This window comes from Centropristis striata, chromosome 6 (assembly GCF_030273125.1).
Source record: "Centropristis striata isolate RG_2023a ecotype Rhode Island chromosome 6, C.striata_1.0, whole genome shotgun sequence".
NCBI lineage: Eukaryota > Metazoa > Chordata > Actinopteri > Perciformes > Serranidae > Centropristis > Centropristis striata.
The window spans coordinates 8,293,360-8,308,907 of record NC_081522.1 but is presented as its reverse complement, the minus strand read 5'-3'; the positions used below and the strand labels follow the sequence as shown (position 1 = coordinate 8,308,907).

Below are 15,548 nucleotides of genomic sequence, written 5' to 3'. Positions count from 1 at the left end.
GGAAATACTCAGGTAAAGTACAACTGCCTGAAAAATTATACTTATTACATTTCTTTCTTAAATTTGATATACCAAACAGTTTATTGAGAAAATAATTTGTAGATTAATTGATAATACAATTATTAGTTGTTCTTAAGAAAGAAAGAAAGAAAGAAAGAAAGAAAGAAAGAAAGAAAGAAAGAAAGAAAGAAAGAAAGAAAGAAAGAAAGAAAGAAACTTGTCACTGTCTGATGACTGTATAAACAGTATGTGTGCTTTTTACTTTACTTATTTACTTCCTTACATTTTTTAGAAAATGTTTCATTTGATACACTTAATTCTAGTTGTATTTATTAGAGTAATCCATTCTACGAACAGTATATTGACTGCAATTCATAGTAATCACAGATATGAGTCAGTTTACTATTTTAGTGATGGCTTGATGCCACTTTTTCATGTCATGTCCCTGATATAGCAAAAGTGAGTATCTGCTGATAACGAAAGCAATCTGATAGTCTTTTTTCCTCTCTTAAACAACTAAACTGTTAATAATACAGTTGTATCATATGTATGCACTTTGCTTGACCTGGGCATCTAAATAACATCATGCTCAAACTGTGAAATAAATTTTCCACTCCACTAAAGGAAGAAATGCATAGTCCACAACATGACTTTTAGCATTTTTGTTTGTTCTAGCAACTCAATTTCAACAAAACCACAATATGGACAAGTGCAATAATATAATATCTGTCAAAGGAAAAATATGTGTTAAATTACAATTCTGAATGATCATTTTAATATTTTTTTTCAATGAAAATGAGAATAATTATGCAAAATTCCCTTCAATATCATGAATCAGTTCAAATAAAAGCAATTATATATATTTTTCCAAATAGTTCAGCCCTAATGCTTTAGTGTTTTTGAGTAAGTAATTAAATCCCTTTCAGTTCTTGATGTGTTGGTTTGTATATTACATCATAACCACTGACATGGCCATAGAGCTGGAAAGAAAAAAAAGAAAGTTCAAGATTTTGGTCCAAAAAAAAATTGCTATAAAAGGTGAAAAACATCAATGTTTTTGTTGACTTTCGAGCACGGAGAGAACACAATGAAGCTGTTAATGTCCCATTTGAGAACATGTGGCATTTTTAACAGCCGCTGACTAAACGGCACGGACACTGGTAATGGAGGGGTTAGCAAATGCATCAGCATCAGCTATATCCTGTGCTAAGAGCAGCAGTGTACACCGAAGGCCATTAGCTGACACAGAGTCATAAATGCTGTGGAAAGCCTGATAAAGCCGCCGTCAGGAGCCTGCAGCTCACACCGAAGAAATCAATCAAACAATGGAGAGAGATTAATATCTCCAGAGAAGGGGAGGAACAGAGGACCTAATCAATGAACTGCTCTCTTTTTATTTGGAGAGAGTTCATTTTTAAATATTACTCATACAATATGAATTAAATCCCCAAAAACAAAAAAAGCTTTCAAGAGGTCATGAAAGGTCAATAGAAGTTTTTACCAACAGCAACACAGTCTCAGTCCATAAGGCATTTTTATATTCCCAAAAAGACGGATCTAGTTCAACAATAATTCAAAATGTCAAGTGTAGCTTTTACAAAAAATTTAAGGAACTTAAAAGAATGAACATACACTGGATCCTGTAATGACAATAGTAACAACAAACAGGCCCCTATGGTACATCATTATTCCCTGAACAGCTGGTGTGAGGCAGTTTCTCTTTAAACCAAATCAACCAGAATCAATTTGACCCAAGTGATGTTTGCCTTTCTTCCCTTCACATTCAGCTATCACATTTTGTAATGAGTCCTAAGAGGCTGCCACCTCTCTCTCCAACAGTCCAGTTTAACAGGATGGACACCAGTAATACAGAAGTTTACATTATGAGATTAGTTCTCTCACAAACATGAGCCTGAAGATACTGCTTTGAGGAACAACGATGGTGAGTAGGACGAAATGAGAATTGTTTCATCTGACATCAATTTAAAATGCAACAACCTCTGATCAGACACAGTTAATTACATCATCAATTGAAATATACAGCAAGAATCAAAATGTTACTAATAAGAGATTTTGTAGCAGATAACCATTATGCAGATGCTAAGTTAAAAAACTGTGGCTATGTGATACAAAAAGTCACAAAATGATACATTTTAATGTCTTGTTTTTGTTTAAGAACCCCTCATTTTGGCTGTATTAATGCATATTGCATGACATTTATAATTATATTAAAATGTGTAGCCAAAATATTGTATCAGACTTTCAATCCAAAGCATTGGCTTCAGAATTGTAGATTTCACTATTTTCTATCAGATTCAGCATTTTTCCTCATGTTTTCCCTATGGGACAAATACATGCTATTCTCCTGGCTTACTCTAGAATTATTTCTGCTGTATTGGAGCACTGCAGTGTTTGATGCAAAGAGTTCTTGCGAATCATCAACATATCCCAGACTGTGAAAAAACATAAATCCCCCCCCAGAATTTAGTATACTTTTTCACCATAGAATAGGGTTAAAAATTCTGAAAATGAATGAATATCTGGTGGTTGATGTTGGTTAAAAAATAAAACTTGAATTAAAAATTTAACTAAGTGATAGTGGAAAATAATATTAATTTCTGACACAGACATGTTTGTCCTCTAAGCTAAAAAGGGGAGTTTTACAGTGATACAACAGTGACAAAGAGAAGCATCTCATCCTGAAATGCTGAAACAGTCCCCAAAACAATTAAGAAATTCTAAAAAAAAAGTCACTGATTAATTTCATCAATTAATTAATGATAAATATAAATAATTAATGATGTGTTTTTTTTCTAAAAGGTGATAATATGGCGATTCCCAATACCTATGTGTTGATCTTTGCCTGTACCTGTGGAGTGATCCTGGGCATTGGGCTCTGTGCCAATCTGCTGGTCTTCTCTCTGTTTGCAAAGTATAACACGTTACGTAAAAACCGCCTTGACATCCTCCTCCTCAGCATGACCCTGGCCGACTTCCTCACCCTCGTGCTTATCCCCTTCACCTTACACTCCGCCGTCAGTCACTCCTGGCCTCTGGGCGACACTTCCTGCAAGGTCTACCAGTTCTTTCTGGCCTTCAGCCTCGCAGCCAGCACCTACTCTCTGTGTGCTGTTTCTATGACCCGTGCCATGATCATCACCAACCCGTACCAGCCGCCCACCATGGACCTGGTCATCCTCATGTTTGTCCTTGTCTGGGCCCTCAGCTTCTTCATCAGCCTGCCGTTGCGTATGTTTGCCAACAAAGAGAGCGTGGGGCCAAGCCTGGCTAACTTCACCTTCTGCCTTCCAACCATTCATGAGCACCACTACCAAGTGGTCCTGAGCCAGTTTGTACTTTACTACTTTGTTCCAATGCTAGTCATCGCCTTCAACTATGTCCGGCTGGCTCTTTTTCTCCACAAGAGCCCTGTAATGTCGGTGTCCAGTGCCAGGAACACCCGCCGTGCCTCTGTCATGGTGTTCTTGGCTGCCGCTACCTTCTCAGTGTGCTGGCTGCCTGGTTATGTGCTGGAGCTGTGTGTGTACCTGGGTCTGTACCGCCACGGACAGGCCTGGGAGATGTTTTACTTCATCTGTACTGTGCTGCAGTACCTGCACCCCTGTATAAACCCTGTGCTCTATGTGCTGCTGTCAAAGCGATACCGCCACAGGAGGGCAGCCTGGCTCTTCAGTTGTAACAGGAACAGAGTGCAGCCGCAGGTCATCAGCGTCACCACAGACAGCTTTTAAATACAGGTGACAGGCATTCAGGGACTTTTTGACTCTTTTATATATATTTACTCTTTTTACAAATCAACTGCTTTTGTGAACAATAAGATGGATGTTTTTGTAATTACTTCCAGTTACTTCCAGATTTCCCTTCCGTTTTTGATGTACAAGTAATATGGGAAAAGTGTAACAGCAGATCCCCCCCCCCAGCTTTCTACACGTTATAATGCAGGAAACTGAAAAAAATGTTGATACATTCATAATGCTGCAGTTTTTGTCTTTTAAAAGTAATTAAAATTGAGCTTGATACAATTTTAAGGCATCATGATGATAAAATTCACACTGTATTTACATACATACACTTGATGTTTCTGTCTCTGCAAATTTCCTCTTTTTGTATATTTTTTCATTTTAGTTTACTTGCTAGAAAAATGACAATAAGCCTTATGGAGACTTTTGTATTGTATTTTTACGCCTCTTGTGTACCAATCTTATCAAATCTAATCAACAGGAAATTTCTTCTATTTCAACACCATAATTACAAACTTCTAAGAAATCTTTTTAGTCTTCTGTGACAGTTGTAGCTTAATTTTTTTTTATTTGTTAACTAAGAAAAACATGATGTTGCATTAACTTAAAATAACTTTTATTTTCTATATCCTTTGAATGAAAACATCACTAATGCAAGACAATGGTCTTGTTATAGCAAGAAACTGTAACTTTTTAAAATTATTTTTTCCTTCACATTTAAAACATTGTACTTTTAAAGTGTTTTGTATTTTAAAAAATAGCAACGGTGGAGTAGCTTGGTGTCCTGTCTTTTCCATTTGTGCCATTTTTTATTTAACAAAGTATGTGAGGTTCTGGTGTCTTTGTTTCTCATGTGTTTATCTCTTCATGAGTGCCTCCAAGAAAAAATCCCAGACATTTACTCTATGGGACAGGATAGCAGACCTAACTGACGTTGTGCTAATTTACTTTTTTATTTTAATTTTTTTGGCATTTTTGCTTTATTGAAAGTGATAGATAGAAAGGGAGAGACAGAGAGGAGGACATGCGGCAAAGGGACCTCAGGACGGATTCGAACACGGGTCCGCCGCAGGAAGGACTAGGCTTTAATGGTACGCGCTCTACCAGTGTGAGCCACCGGGACGCCCCGTGCTAATTTACTTTAATAAAGACGTGGATCTACTGACATATTCCTACTCCAGAGCAAAGCTGTTCTCCATTTCCTTTACCTCAATTTCATGCCAATGTTACTCTTAAAAACATAGCTGTATGACTCTGTGCTGCAGTGTTCCATCATATTGGAAAATCTGAGCACAACAAGCTCTAAAAAAACATCCAAATACTCAAATGACAAATAAACCTTCACAGAGTGGTTATTCTTCCAAGCAGCAACAAATCATTCAGTAGGTTTTGCTACCTTGGCAGAGGACAGTCATTAAATATGAGATATATAATCCACTAGTATTACACATAACTAGTAATTGTAAACCACACTGTGGCTGCAGTCAAGATGAGCTGCAGTCGAGATGAGCCTGCATACAATTTAATTGAGACATCAAAAGTGGCTTTTCAACTATGCTGCACAGAGTAACAAGATTCTGGGATAACAGTTGTTTCAGTGTCTCAGTGGATTATTACATGTTGTTTATATTCTTCACATTTCTAAATATCTACTACATGAGTCGATACTGAATTGATTGAATTGAATTGTTATATGATTATGGAGCAAGATGCATACGCGCAAGTAAAGAGATGGTGAGGCACCGTCACAAGAGATTATTATAATGATGCAATAACTGCAACTGTAATGTGGAAGTTGTAATAATATAGTGATAAAGTGTGATTTCCTAAATACAGTTGTACTGTCTCTGTGTTTCTTGAAGTAATAGTTTTTTCTAAGAGCAGGTACAATTCTTTAGGGGTCTAGTGGTATACACAAAAATATTGGTACACCTGAGTATAGCGATATTATGTTTTGTGATACTTTATCCAATCTCATAAACACTGCATCAAATTTAAATTAATAGTTTATATGCAATGACTTTTCAGCAGACAGATTACACATAAAGTATACAGCTTTTTAAACTCATACGGTGCATAAGGTGGTGTGATCTTTACCCAAGACAGTTTTGCTAAAATTAGATTTAGAAAATCACAATATATTGCAATATATTGAAATGTAAACCCTGTATCATTTACATATTGTAAAGCTAGATTCAAATGCAAATACACAGCCCTGTTAATCATTTACAGCAGAATGCGGTTAAATATATTTTCAGTCAGTCACATATTGACAGAAAAAGATTAGAGAAAAAAAAAACATAAATTGAAGGGATGTTACCAACAACTAAAACTAAGTGTTTTAGGGATGACTGCATCTTTAAAAATTAGCTAAATCCCAGAGGAGCTGTTGGCTGCCCCCTGGGTGGATCAACAGTAACACCACTAGCTTCAGTGTGCCATTCTTAGCAGCACATACACACATCAGATAAAAAGCAAACAACAGACTTTTTTCTAAGGTGGCTGTAGGCCAGCAGGTTGGAGAGGAGTAAGAAGAGGGCATTGCAGCAGGTGTTTTTAGTTATACAGAACGCAAAGGAATTGGGAAAGGGAATAACAGGTCTGGCTGAGCTGAGGCGGCCGTTGCAGTAATAGGAGACAACCTGCCCCTCCCTCTGTCAGCTTGCCCCCTGACTTTTGGCCTTCTCTTTAGCGTACAGCAAGGGCAGCTGGCCTCACTCGTACAGACCGTTATCTGACCATCAGCATGTCGGATATAGTGAAGCAATAAAGAACACGTGCTCAGGCGTTTAAAGAAAACCACTGAACATACTTTCTTTATTTATTAATTATCATCTTATTATCAACAGATTTTTGGTTGAATTTTACAAATGCCAATGCTAATTTTTGCTTTGATTCCCAAAGACTAGGCCTACAAATATTTTTTTATATTGATTAATCTGACCTCTTTTCTGAAGTAGACAATGGTAGGGATGTAACTAATGATTATTTTGATTAATGATAGTGAAAAATGTCAATCCCAGTTTCAATTAATCTAATGTATAAGTATTGTTTGGTCAGTCCAAAACCCAATTATATTCAGTTCAATACAATATTTATATAGGAATAAGGTCAGCTGAGAACAGCATTTTCTGCCATTTCTGATGATATTCTTCCATTTTGATTAATTTTAGAGATTAAACAATTATGGTTGATTGACAGAAAGTTGATGGACAACAAATGTATAAACAAGAATCAGGAAAAACTAATTTCTAAAATGTACTGATTGTTTGACATTCTAAGACCTTGAACTCTGGAAACTACATATTTGTAGCAGCTCTTATGCATCTACAATAAATCTATGCTAGATCTCAGGTGTGACTGGTTACAGTGCAGTGATATTACACCCCATATCACAAAGTTAATCAATTTTTAACGCTGCTCTCTCTGCTACCTGCCTTTCCCTCTTTGCCTGTGATCCTGTGGGGCTCATCACGAGGCATTATCTGCTTCTCAAAGAAAATCGATCAGCAAGAGGTGCTCGATAATCAGGCAATATTAAAGCAGCAATCATGTGATATTTATTAAATGATGTACGCCTCTACCCATTACTTCTGAATACTCTTGCCATTTCCTTATTGGCTGGTAATGAATTGAAGTGTGATTTATATTTCATTGCATGTTATATAAACAATTTACTTTGCAAAAAGTGGGTCATCATCATTTGACTTGAAATTCTGCATTACACTTGTTCTAATTCATATTGAGGGAGGAATCTGTAACTGGTAATAGAGTCATTTCTTCTGGTGATATAAAATCCTCATGTTTGCATCAAACCATCAGATACAAATATTCTGTTTTCTGGGACTTCTCATCATCAGTTTCTTGAGTCAGCATGTTCCACTGGAGAGTTTTATTAAGTTGATACTATGTCAGTGTTTGCCAGCAATACCTTTGAGTCAGGAAAACCCAGCAAAGCGCACAATTAAACAATTTCTGTAATGGTTGGTGGGCCTATTTCCAGAATATCTACACTGAGGCTGCCAGAATGTAATTCAATAACCTTGTCACTTAAAACTCCTGGGCCTGGTCACTATGCATCTACTACATGAAGCAGCCTTTCCAGATAGATCTTCATTTATTTAGATGACAGCCGCTACACTTTCTTGTGCATCATTATAATATGTATTATCAGATAAGCAAAAATATACAACGTAATCTCTTTCAACAATGTTGCAGCTTAATCATGCTCTTGCTCAATGGAGAGGGTACATTATTTTGTGCTTATATAGACATAATGTTGTTGTTACTGCGAAGCAGTACACATTTAGAGAAACTACTAATATTACTAAAGTTTCTATCCTTCTAAAATGCATTAAATGTTACAAATATGTAGATTTAAATGTGTGCACCTGACTGTACAGGTAAAACTACTGTCATAACAGCCTGAAAACGTGAGAAAGTAAGTGCTACATGTCAGTGCTACAACACTGATAGCACAAAATTACCAATAATTTCCAATTTGTAAGGTAAGACAAAAACAAACAAACATGGAACAAGGGTGTGAGCCGGCCTATTTTGACCTGATCCTATCCTAATCCTCTTTCTATGGTTTCAATAAACTGATATTGGACTCAACAAATAAGAGAATTGTTTCTCTGCTGTCTGAAATTCAAGAATTAAAGATCAGAAATATTCTCTGGCACAGATGACATCAAGGATCATTTGGTAAAGTACACAAATGAGGCAATTATTCTGCAACAATATTATATTATTCATTCATAAGAAAACTGAATTAAACTGCTACATGAAATGTATATGTGACTGTATCAACGCATGCATCAAATAAATGGTGTGGAATGCAAAATAGCCTACACATGAAGTATTCTTATGAAAGCTAATGACTCATAATAAACGAATTTCCCATAGGCTATAAAGAGTATTGATTATACAGAACATCTTAAATCCAAGCCAAGGATAAAGGAATTAAAAAATACTTCTAGACCTCTGCACAGATTATAAACAACAACAAACCACACAGGACATATGTAACTATATGCCAGACTTGTCCAACACCTTGGCAAGCCCTGTCAAACTTCAACAGCTCATTTTAGGCACACACTTTACTACAAGCAACATAGAAACATCAGCAATTTCACGGTAACAATATGTTGATCCAGGCGAAAGATTTTACCATCAGGACTCTTCAGGAGAGCCAGAGAGCAAAGTGGGACTGTCTGCCTCACCTGTTTGAAGCGCTTGAAGCAGATTTCCTACTGGGCTTTAGGTCTTCTTCCATAGGCGTCTCCAACTAGCACTGTCCAACTCTTTTGTGTCCGCCAACTTTCTCATTTGCACTGTAAAAATAAACCTGTCTGTTGGTAAAACCCCTGTCTGTTGGTGAAAAACCGGCAGCTGTGGTTGCCAGAACTTTACCGTAATAAATACGGTGTACATTGTTTTAATATTACGGTAAAAATATATTGGCACTGTTGATTTCCTGTTTAAGATTGCCATTTTATTCCATATTTTACCGTCTAAAATACAAAGTTTTTCCATCAAAAGAAACACTGTTCTGCCATATAATTGCCAAGAAAATAATTTATAAATGCTGAATTAAAGATTTTACCATTAAATATTACAGTATATTTTGTTAGAGATATGGCGTTTAGTGCATTTAACAGTTAGTAAAAAAGTATTTTTACAAAAAATAAATGCAAAAATGATGGCTTGTATATATATTACAGTATAGTTTTGCTACAAACACGGTGCCAGTGTATTTTATGTATTTTATTGTATATAGGCTACATTGAGTGTTTCATTGTTACTGCAACTGAATTAACCCATTTATCATTTTACGGTCTTTTACTGTCATGGTTTAGCAGTTTTTCACCGTAAAATCTACAGACATTTTTTACAGTGTGTCCACAGGTCCATTTTGGAAGTAGCTTCTCCTTTTCCACTCTCAGTCAGGTAGCTAGCTTAGCGCTAACCGTTAGCATCGTTAAAACACGGTATATTTTATACAGTCTATGCGTATAACGTTAGCTGATGTAAAACAAGCTAACTGGATGTTTCATTTTAAATTAACCAGCTATTTAACTTCCAATGGTTTCATTAATGTGAAGCCAAGGTGCCGTTGTTTGACAGAGGTCCGCATGAACGGTTTCTTTCAGTAAAATTAAGTTATTAGTTAATTAAAAAGACGCCGCCTTTACCTGAGCGAGCGTCTTGGTGAATGATATGAAATGCCGTGCAGTACCGCCGTCCACCGGCCCGGTTTACGGAGAGAAAATGACCGTTATCTGCTCGGGAGCCGTTAACTTCTAACCGTTGAAGTCCAACGGTCTGTCACCATGGCCGTTGTCAGTTGTTCAGATTGGCATAATATTAAGCAAACCACTACAAATCTGGCATGTTTTAGTCACTTTTAGCTCCTTGTTTTGGTTATTCAGTGTGGCAATAGACTCTAAACTAGTTTTAGGGATGCAGGCTGCTGTAAAACTCCACAGAAGAAGAGAAGCTAGTTTATATTAGGTAACAAGTGGCTGTTGGAGGCAAATCCAAAGCTAAAAGGTGTGCAAATATTGGATAATATTCACCAAATGGCCAGAAATATGAATCCAAATGGGAAGAGTTCAAACTAAGTAGGGAATTGTTTGCTAACAGTTTCCTAAACCAATGGTACTATATAAGAGCATTGTTTACATGTCTGCCTCCCCAAAGTAATCAAAATACAGCTTTTCGTCTTTTACACAAATAATAATACTATTGTATCCATAATGACCTACCCAGATATTCCCTTTACATACAGCCATTTTTCTTTAAAAGTTACCATGTAAGCTACAACATTATACAGCAACATCGATTACCAAATGTATGTAAGGCCAATGTACGCTATAGGCTAACTAAATTTTGTGAATTCCTAAGAGACCACATTCTTGACACACTCCTCGAGTTAAGCAATGCACATAGCTGACAGAAAATAGTTGTGGCTACACACTGTAAGATCAGAGGGCCCTTGCCATGAGCTAATCATTCCATGTGCCATATAGGCAAGTGTTGAAGGAGTGTTGCCTGTTTATTTATAGGAGTCTCTAAGGTTCCACAGCAGAGGGTTGCTCTTTGAGCTGGATTCAATTACAGCTCTGGTGAAAGCCGAAAATACAGCCTATATACAGACACAAACATGAGTATAAATTGTTAATATGAATCTATGAAGTAGGCTTCGTTTATTGTGCTCTATTTACACCGGTTGAAGCAGAGAGAAAGAGAAATATAGCTTGCAAATGCAATATTAAACACTAGTGCTACATTTCGATTATTCATGTAGGCTTCTTATTTCATTTCTGTGTATTCTGAAAGATATGTGGGGAGCTTATGGATGATAACTCGCATTAAAATAGGTTGTGGGTATAGAAGGATTATGTATGAATATAAGGCAACTATAATGGCAACAGCACCCTTAATTATTAGATCAACTCAGCATGCGCTGTCATCACCCCAAAACCAGTGGCTGCATGACGAACCCACAAGTCCTTCGAACTTGAAAACATACAGTCTTAAACTCAAAGTTTAAGTTTGATACACAATGGGAGAACAGCAAAATTGACTGAATACATCCATAGCAGCAGCAGCAGCAGCTGAGAATAAATAGACAGAACCTTAATTTAAAGGGAAATCAGGGAGAGAAATCAGCCCCTGTGCTTTTAATTGGCCTTGTTTGTGATCACGAGGATGTAATCAAAGATTTATTAATGAGCAGGCACAAGTTGTATGTATTTCAAGGAAGCAAAGGGGTTGAGAAATGCTATCAGACACATGGCAACTACTTGCAGTCCAGATGGTCAGCACCGGCCTGACCTAATATCACGGTTCAGCAGTCTGTTTACGTTGTAAATGCACTACACGCACGGTGACATGTAGGGACATGGCAGGTGGGGTACAAAAAAAGGAAAATGTTTGAGTTAACACTGAGTAAACCTCTGAGCTTCTGAACAAGAGAGGCCTTGTAAGTGCCAGTGTAAATACGGTTCTTCCTTTAAAGAAAATAATCAGCAAAAGGGAAACCTGCACTTACTTCAAATGAAATTATTTGTACAGGCAGAATATTTTTGATGATTTGGCTGGAGAGTCTTCAGCAGCTTGCCAAGAAAAGAAACCAGTCAGGATGTGAAGCAGAGCATGGAAATCTATTTCATATATCTGTAAAAGAGGAGTTACTGACAGTAATAGCAAAGAAATGTTGGCAGAAATCTATCCTAAAACTCAACAACTCCACCAGGTGGCTTTTGTCTTTATAGCGTTTCATCCATCAGGGAAAAACCCATTGTTATTGTGACCACCAATGGAGTAGGAAATAATTTAATGCAAGGTTTAGTATTATAAATGGGTGGTGTAAGTGACAATTAAAGCAGACTGGAGAACAATTATTTTTTTAATTTTTTGACAAGAGCTCTCTTCCTGCAACCTGAGGGTGTAGGGATTAGGGCAGCAAGTAATAATAATGTGTGGTTTTTTTATCAATCGATTAATCATTTAATCAATACTGATATTGTATGACAGAAAATAGTGAAAAATATCCATCAAAATTTCCCAGGGTAGTGTCTTCACATGTCTTGTTTTGTCTGATCTACGCTCCAGAACCCAAAGTTATTCAATTTAAAGCAATTTGCAACAGAAAAAAGCAGTACATCGTCACATTTGAGAAGGGGGAACCAGATAAATGCCTGAAAAATGACATTTTCTGTATAGATCACCACACAATCTAGATTAATAAATGGCACCACAGGTAAGAGAAAACATATGTATTTTGATTTCTGGGTGAAGTGTCCCTTTAATATTCTGGTTGAGTCTCAGCAACAGTTACACACTGATGCTGATAGAAGTCAACAGGAACTCAGTCAGCCTGGTGGTGTGCAACCAAATGCCAAGAGAGTAGAGTCTGACAGTTGAATCATATAAACATAAAGCTACCCATAAAAATGAAACTTTGAGACCTTTGAATTCATGCTTGATTAATTACCTACGTGTGGTTTTCCTGTGAACTGATCCCCCTGCAGTTGCCCCCGGCCTGGATTATGGACGACACTGTCTACTATAAAAGGGAAAGGCTCGATCAAGGAGTGAAATGATAAGCCGAAGTAGGCGTGGGATGAGACATGCAGAGGTAATTCCAAAGAACCCTGCCCTCCGGATCTGAGGTATCCAGTTTCATCTCTCGCTGCATGCCCTGTTACCTATCAGCAAAAACATGAACATCAACTTCAGATGACAGCAGGCTAAAATTGGTGGATATCAAAACCCAGGAACTGGCAAGGAGCTTGGCTGGAGTATCCACTTTCTGGAGTGGAAGCCCTGGGTTCAAACACCACAGGGTGAGGAGACTGTTTGCTCCACTCACTTGCAGAGATGGTAATGGGGACGGCATAAACACAGCTTAGGCTCTATTAGGCAAAAACTTTCACACTATTAATTAGATGCAGCTGCACATGCTCCTCAAGTCTCAGCCATATGCACTCAGTGATGATTGAAGACTAAAATGTATACTGTAAGATATAAAGTTCACTCTACAGTATAGGTTTAAGATTTCTGAAAAGAAGTGTTAACTGTCACTGTATTATTGACTCAGCATGGTCATTGTCACATTCCACTACAGCAACATGAAAACATAAATCTTTGAAAAGAGCAAAGCCAACCAAGCAAGTATGGTGTTGATCATTTGCAGGTCAAAAGATCTCTAAGTGTCTAGTAGAACTACACTTGGCCAGGGCTGATTTATTGGCCTGTATACGGTTATTATTAGATATTGTCACATCACTTAATATGTCAGCCAATAAATAATAAGAAGTTGCAGTCCAGAAATTCCACAAAAAATCTTAAGATGCTTTAGAAAGGATCACCATTACATTGTTTGTTAACGAGAACACTGATCAGTGCTTATTTCATACACAAAGACTACAACAAAATGTTGTCAGAGAGACTTTTTTCCATCACTAAGATGGGATGGCCCTGATGTCTTTAAACACTGTGACCATATCAACATGCACTATTGTAGATGAAAAAAGATGAAACTTAATGTGTAGAAAATAAAAACTTCACCATCTTCAAATCTTTTCCTGACAAACAAGAGGAGATTTGATATTCCACCAGACTCTTTCTGCAAAGCTGCATTCTTAATCATTCAATTTTGTTTTTGTTTTCATCAGATGATAAGATAAAAGTTTATTTGGAAAAAAAAAAGACTAAAAATGACATTTTTTTTGTTTTGGCTAGGCTAAACTGACTGAAATGCCTTCATTCATTTAAATTATGCCAAAATAAGTGACAGAAGACAGGACTTGGAAATGGAAAAAACTTGAAATGGCTAGGCTATTAGTTGACTTAATATGATAACTAATATGAAAGCTAATAAGGACATTTGACACAGGACTCAGACTAAAAAGATATAGCTGACAAAATTAGCACTGGCACTGATAGTTTTTTTCCTTTACTGCTATGCATTTATAAAAAAAAATCCTTTTGGCTTATCATTATTGGAACTATAGGCCTATAGGTATAAATATAGATATCTGTAAATTCAGTATGTGATACTAGCTAGGCTATAGTGTCTCTCAAAACTGAATATAGTTTAAATTTTAACACTTTAGATGTCTAGTTTACTTATAACCATCACTTTGACAGCATTCCAGTTACTTTATTTCAACATGGAGTGAGGACCTGCTTGACACCGAAACATAGTGATAAAAAGTCAATTAAAACCACATATGTAAAAATGTTTTACTAAAATGTATCAACTCGCTTTAGCCCATGTTTAACTAGGGATTAGTAATATGAATTAAAATACTCTATCATAGTGTACTTGTTAGTGGTCGACCGATACAGGTTTTTTAAGGCCGATGCCGATACAGATTAATTTGACATCAGTCTTAACCGATGCCCCATATGTGCTGCTGATTTTTTTGGGCCGATTCTTGAAGCCGATATTGCCTTTTCTCCCTTTATTTACATGATAAAAATGACACAATGATAACAAATGTTACACAAGTCTCAATTTAAACAAAAAAAGAAACATTTATTAACAAAACAAACAAAAACAAAAAGTTGGATAGCAAACAATGTGTATGTTGTTCTAGGCCTCGAGGTGGTGGCGCCTCAGATGACTCCACATATTTGATGTGTTTTTCTTTTTTCCGGTATCAGCAGCAGCTCACCAGAGAATGGCAGATGTTGCACCGAGCCTTGCCTGGTGTTGGCTCAGTGAAATGGGCTAATTGATCGGTGAACGCACGCACGTATCGGCTGATGACGATACAGTTAAAAACGCAAATATTGGCCTGATATATCGGTCTACCTCTAGTACTTTTGTATTATTATATCACAATATCTTGTATATCATGATTCTGTGCAATAAACAGACAGGAACATCTGCTTTTAGCTAATCTTGTAATTTGAATCCGTGATAAATCAGAACTCTCCATCACTTTGATGCAAAAATCATGTAAAATTCAATATTGTCGTAAAGCAGTCTCGCTCCGTGATTTATAACACACAAACACACATGCCTACAGAGTACTAATACACTCTGATATATTTCAGTGACAGTAATAGACGGATTTATACCATCTCATGACACATAACGTCGTATTGTGCAACCTTATTTTTAACCTAGATGACCCAACAATCACTAAATCACTGCTCACTGAGAATTTTGTGCTACATTTTGCTTTTAATAATTTGTTATTTGGAATAATTACAAGTGAGCCTTTATTTAAATTTAAGTCTTTAGGGTTAATGTAAAGCAGCTTG

General features: G+C 36.7%; 2 protein-coding genes across 2 annotated transcripts in view; one reads left to right on the top strand and one right to left on the bottom strand.

Annotated features, from left to right (window-relative positions):
• Positions 1-9,088, bottom strand: part of ldhbb (lactate dehydrogenase Bb) — a 55,851-nt gene extending 46,763 nt beyond the window's left edge. Inside the window, exon 1 of the mRNA XM_059334727.1 lies at positions 8,987-9,088. Within this exon, the coding sequence (XP_059190710.1) occupies positions 8,987-9,039 (53 nt within the window). The 5' untranslated portion in view covers positions 9,040-9,088. The remainder of the gene's footprint in view (positions 1-8,986) is intronic.
• On the top strand, positions 2,829-3,752 carry LOC131972919 (galanin receptor 2b). The gene has a single exon (XM_059334731.1). The coding sequence runs from the start codon at positions 2,829-2,831 to the stop codon at positions 3,750-3,752; it is 924 nt and encodes a 307-aa protein (XP_059190714.1).
• Positions 9,089-15,548: the final 6,460 nt, after the last annotated feature.

What these genes read in the sequence shown, in the direction of transcription:
- LOC131972919 (XM_059334731.1), top strand. Translation starts at nt 2,829, where the DNA reads ATGGCGATTCCCAATACCTATGTGTTGATCTTTGCCTGTACCTGTGGA.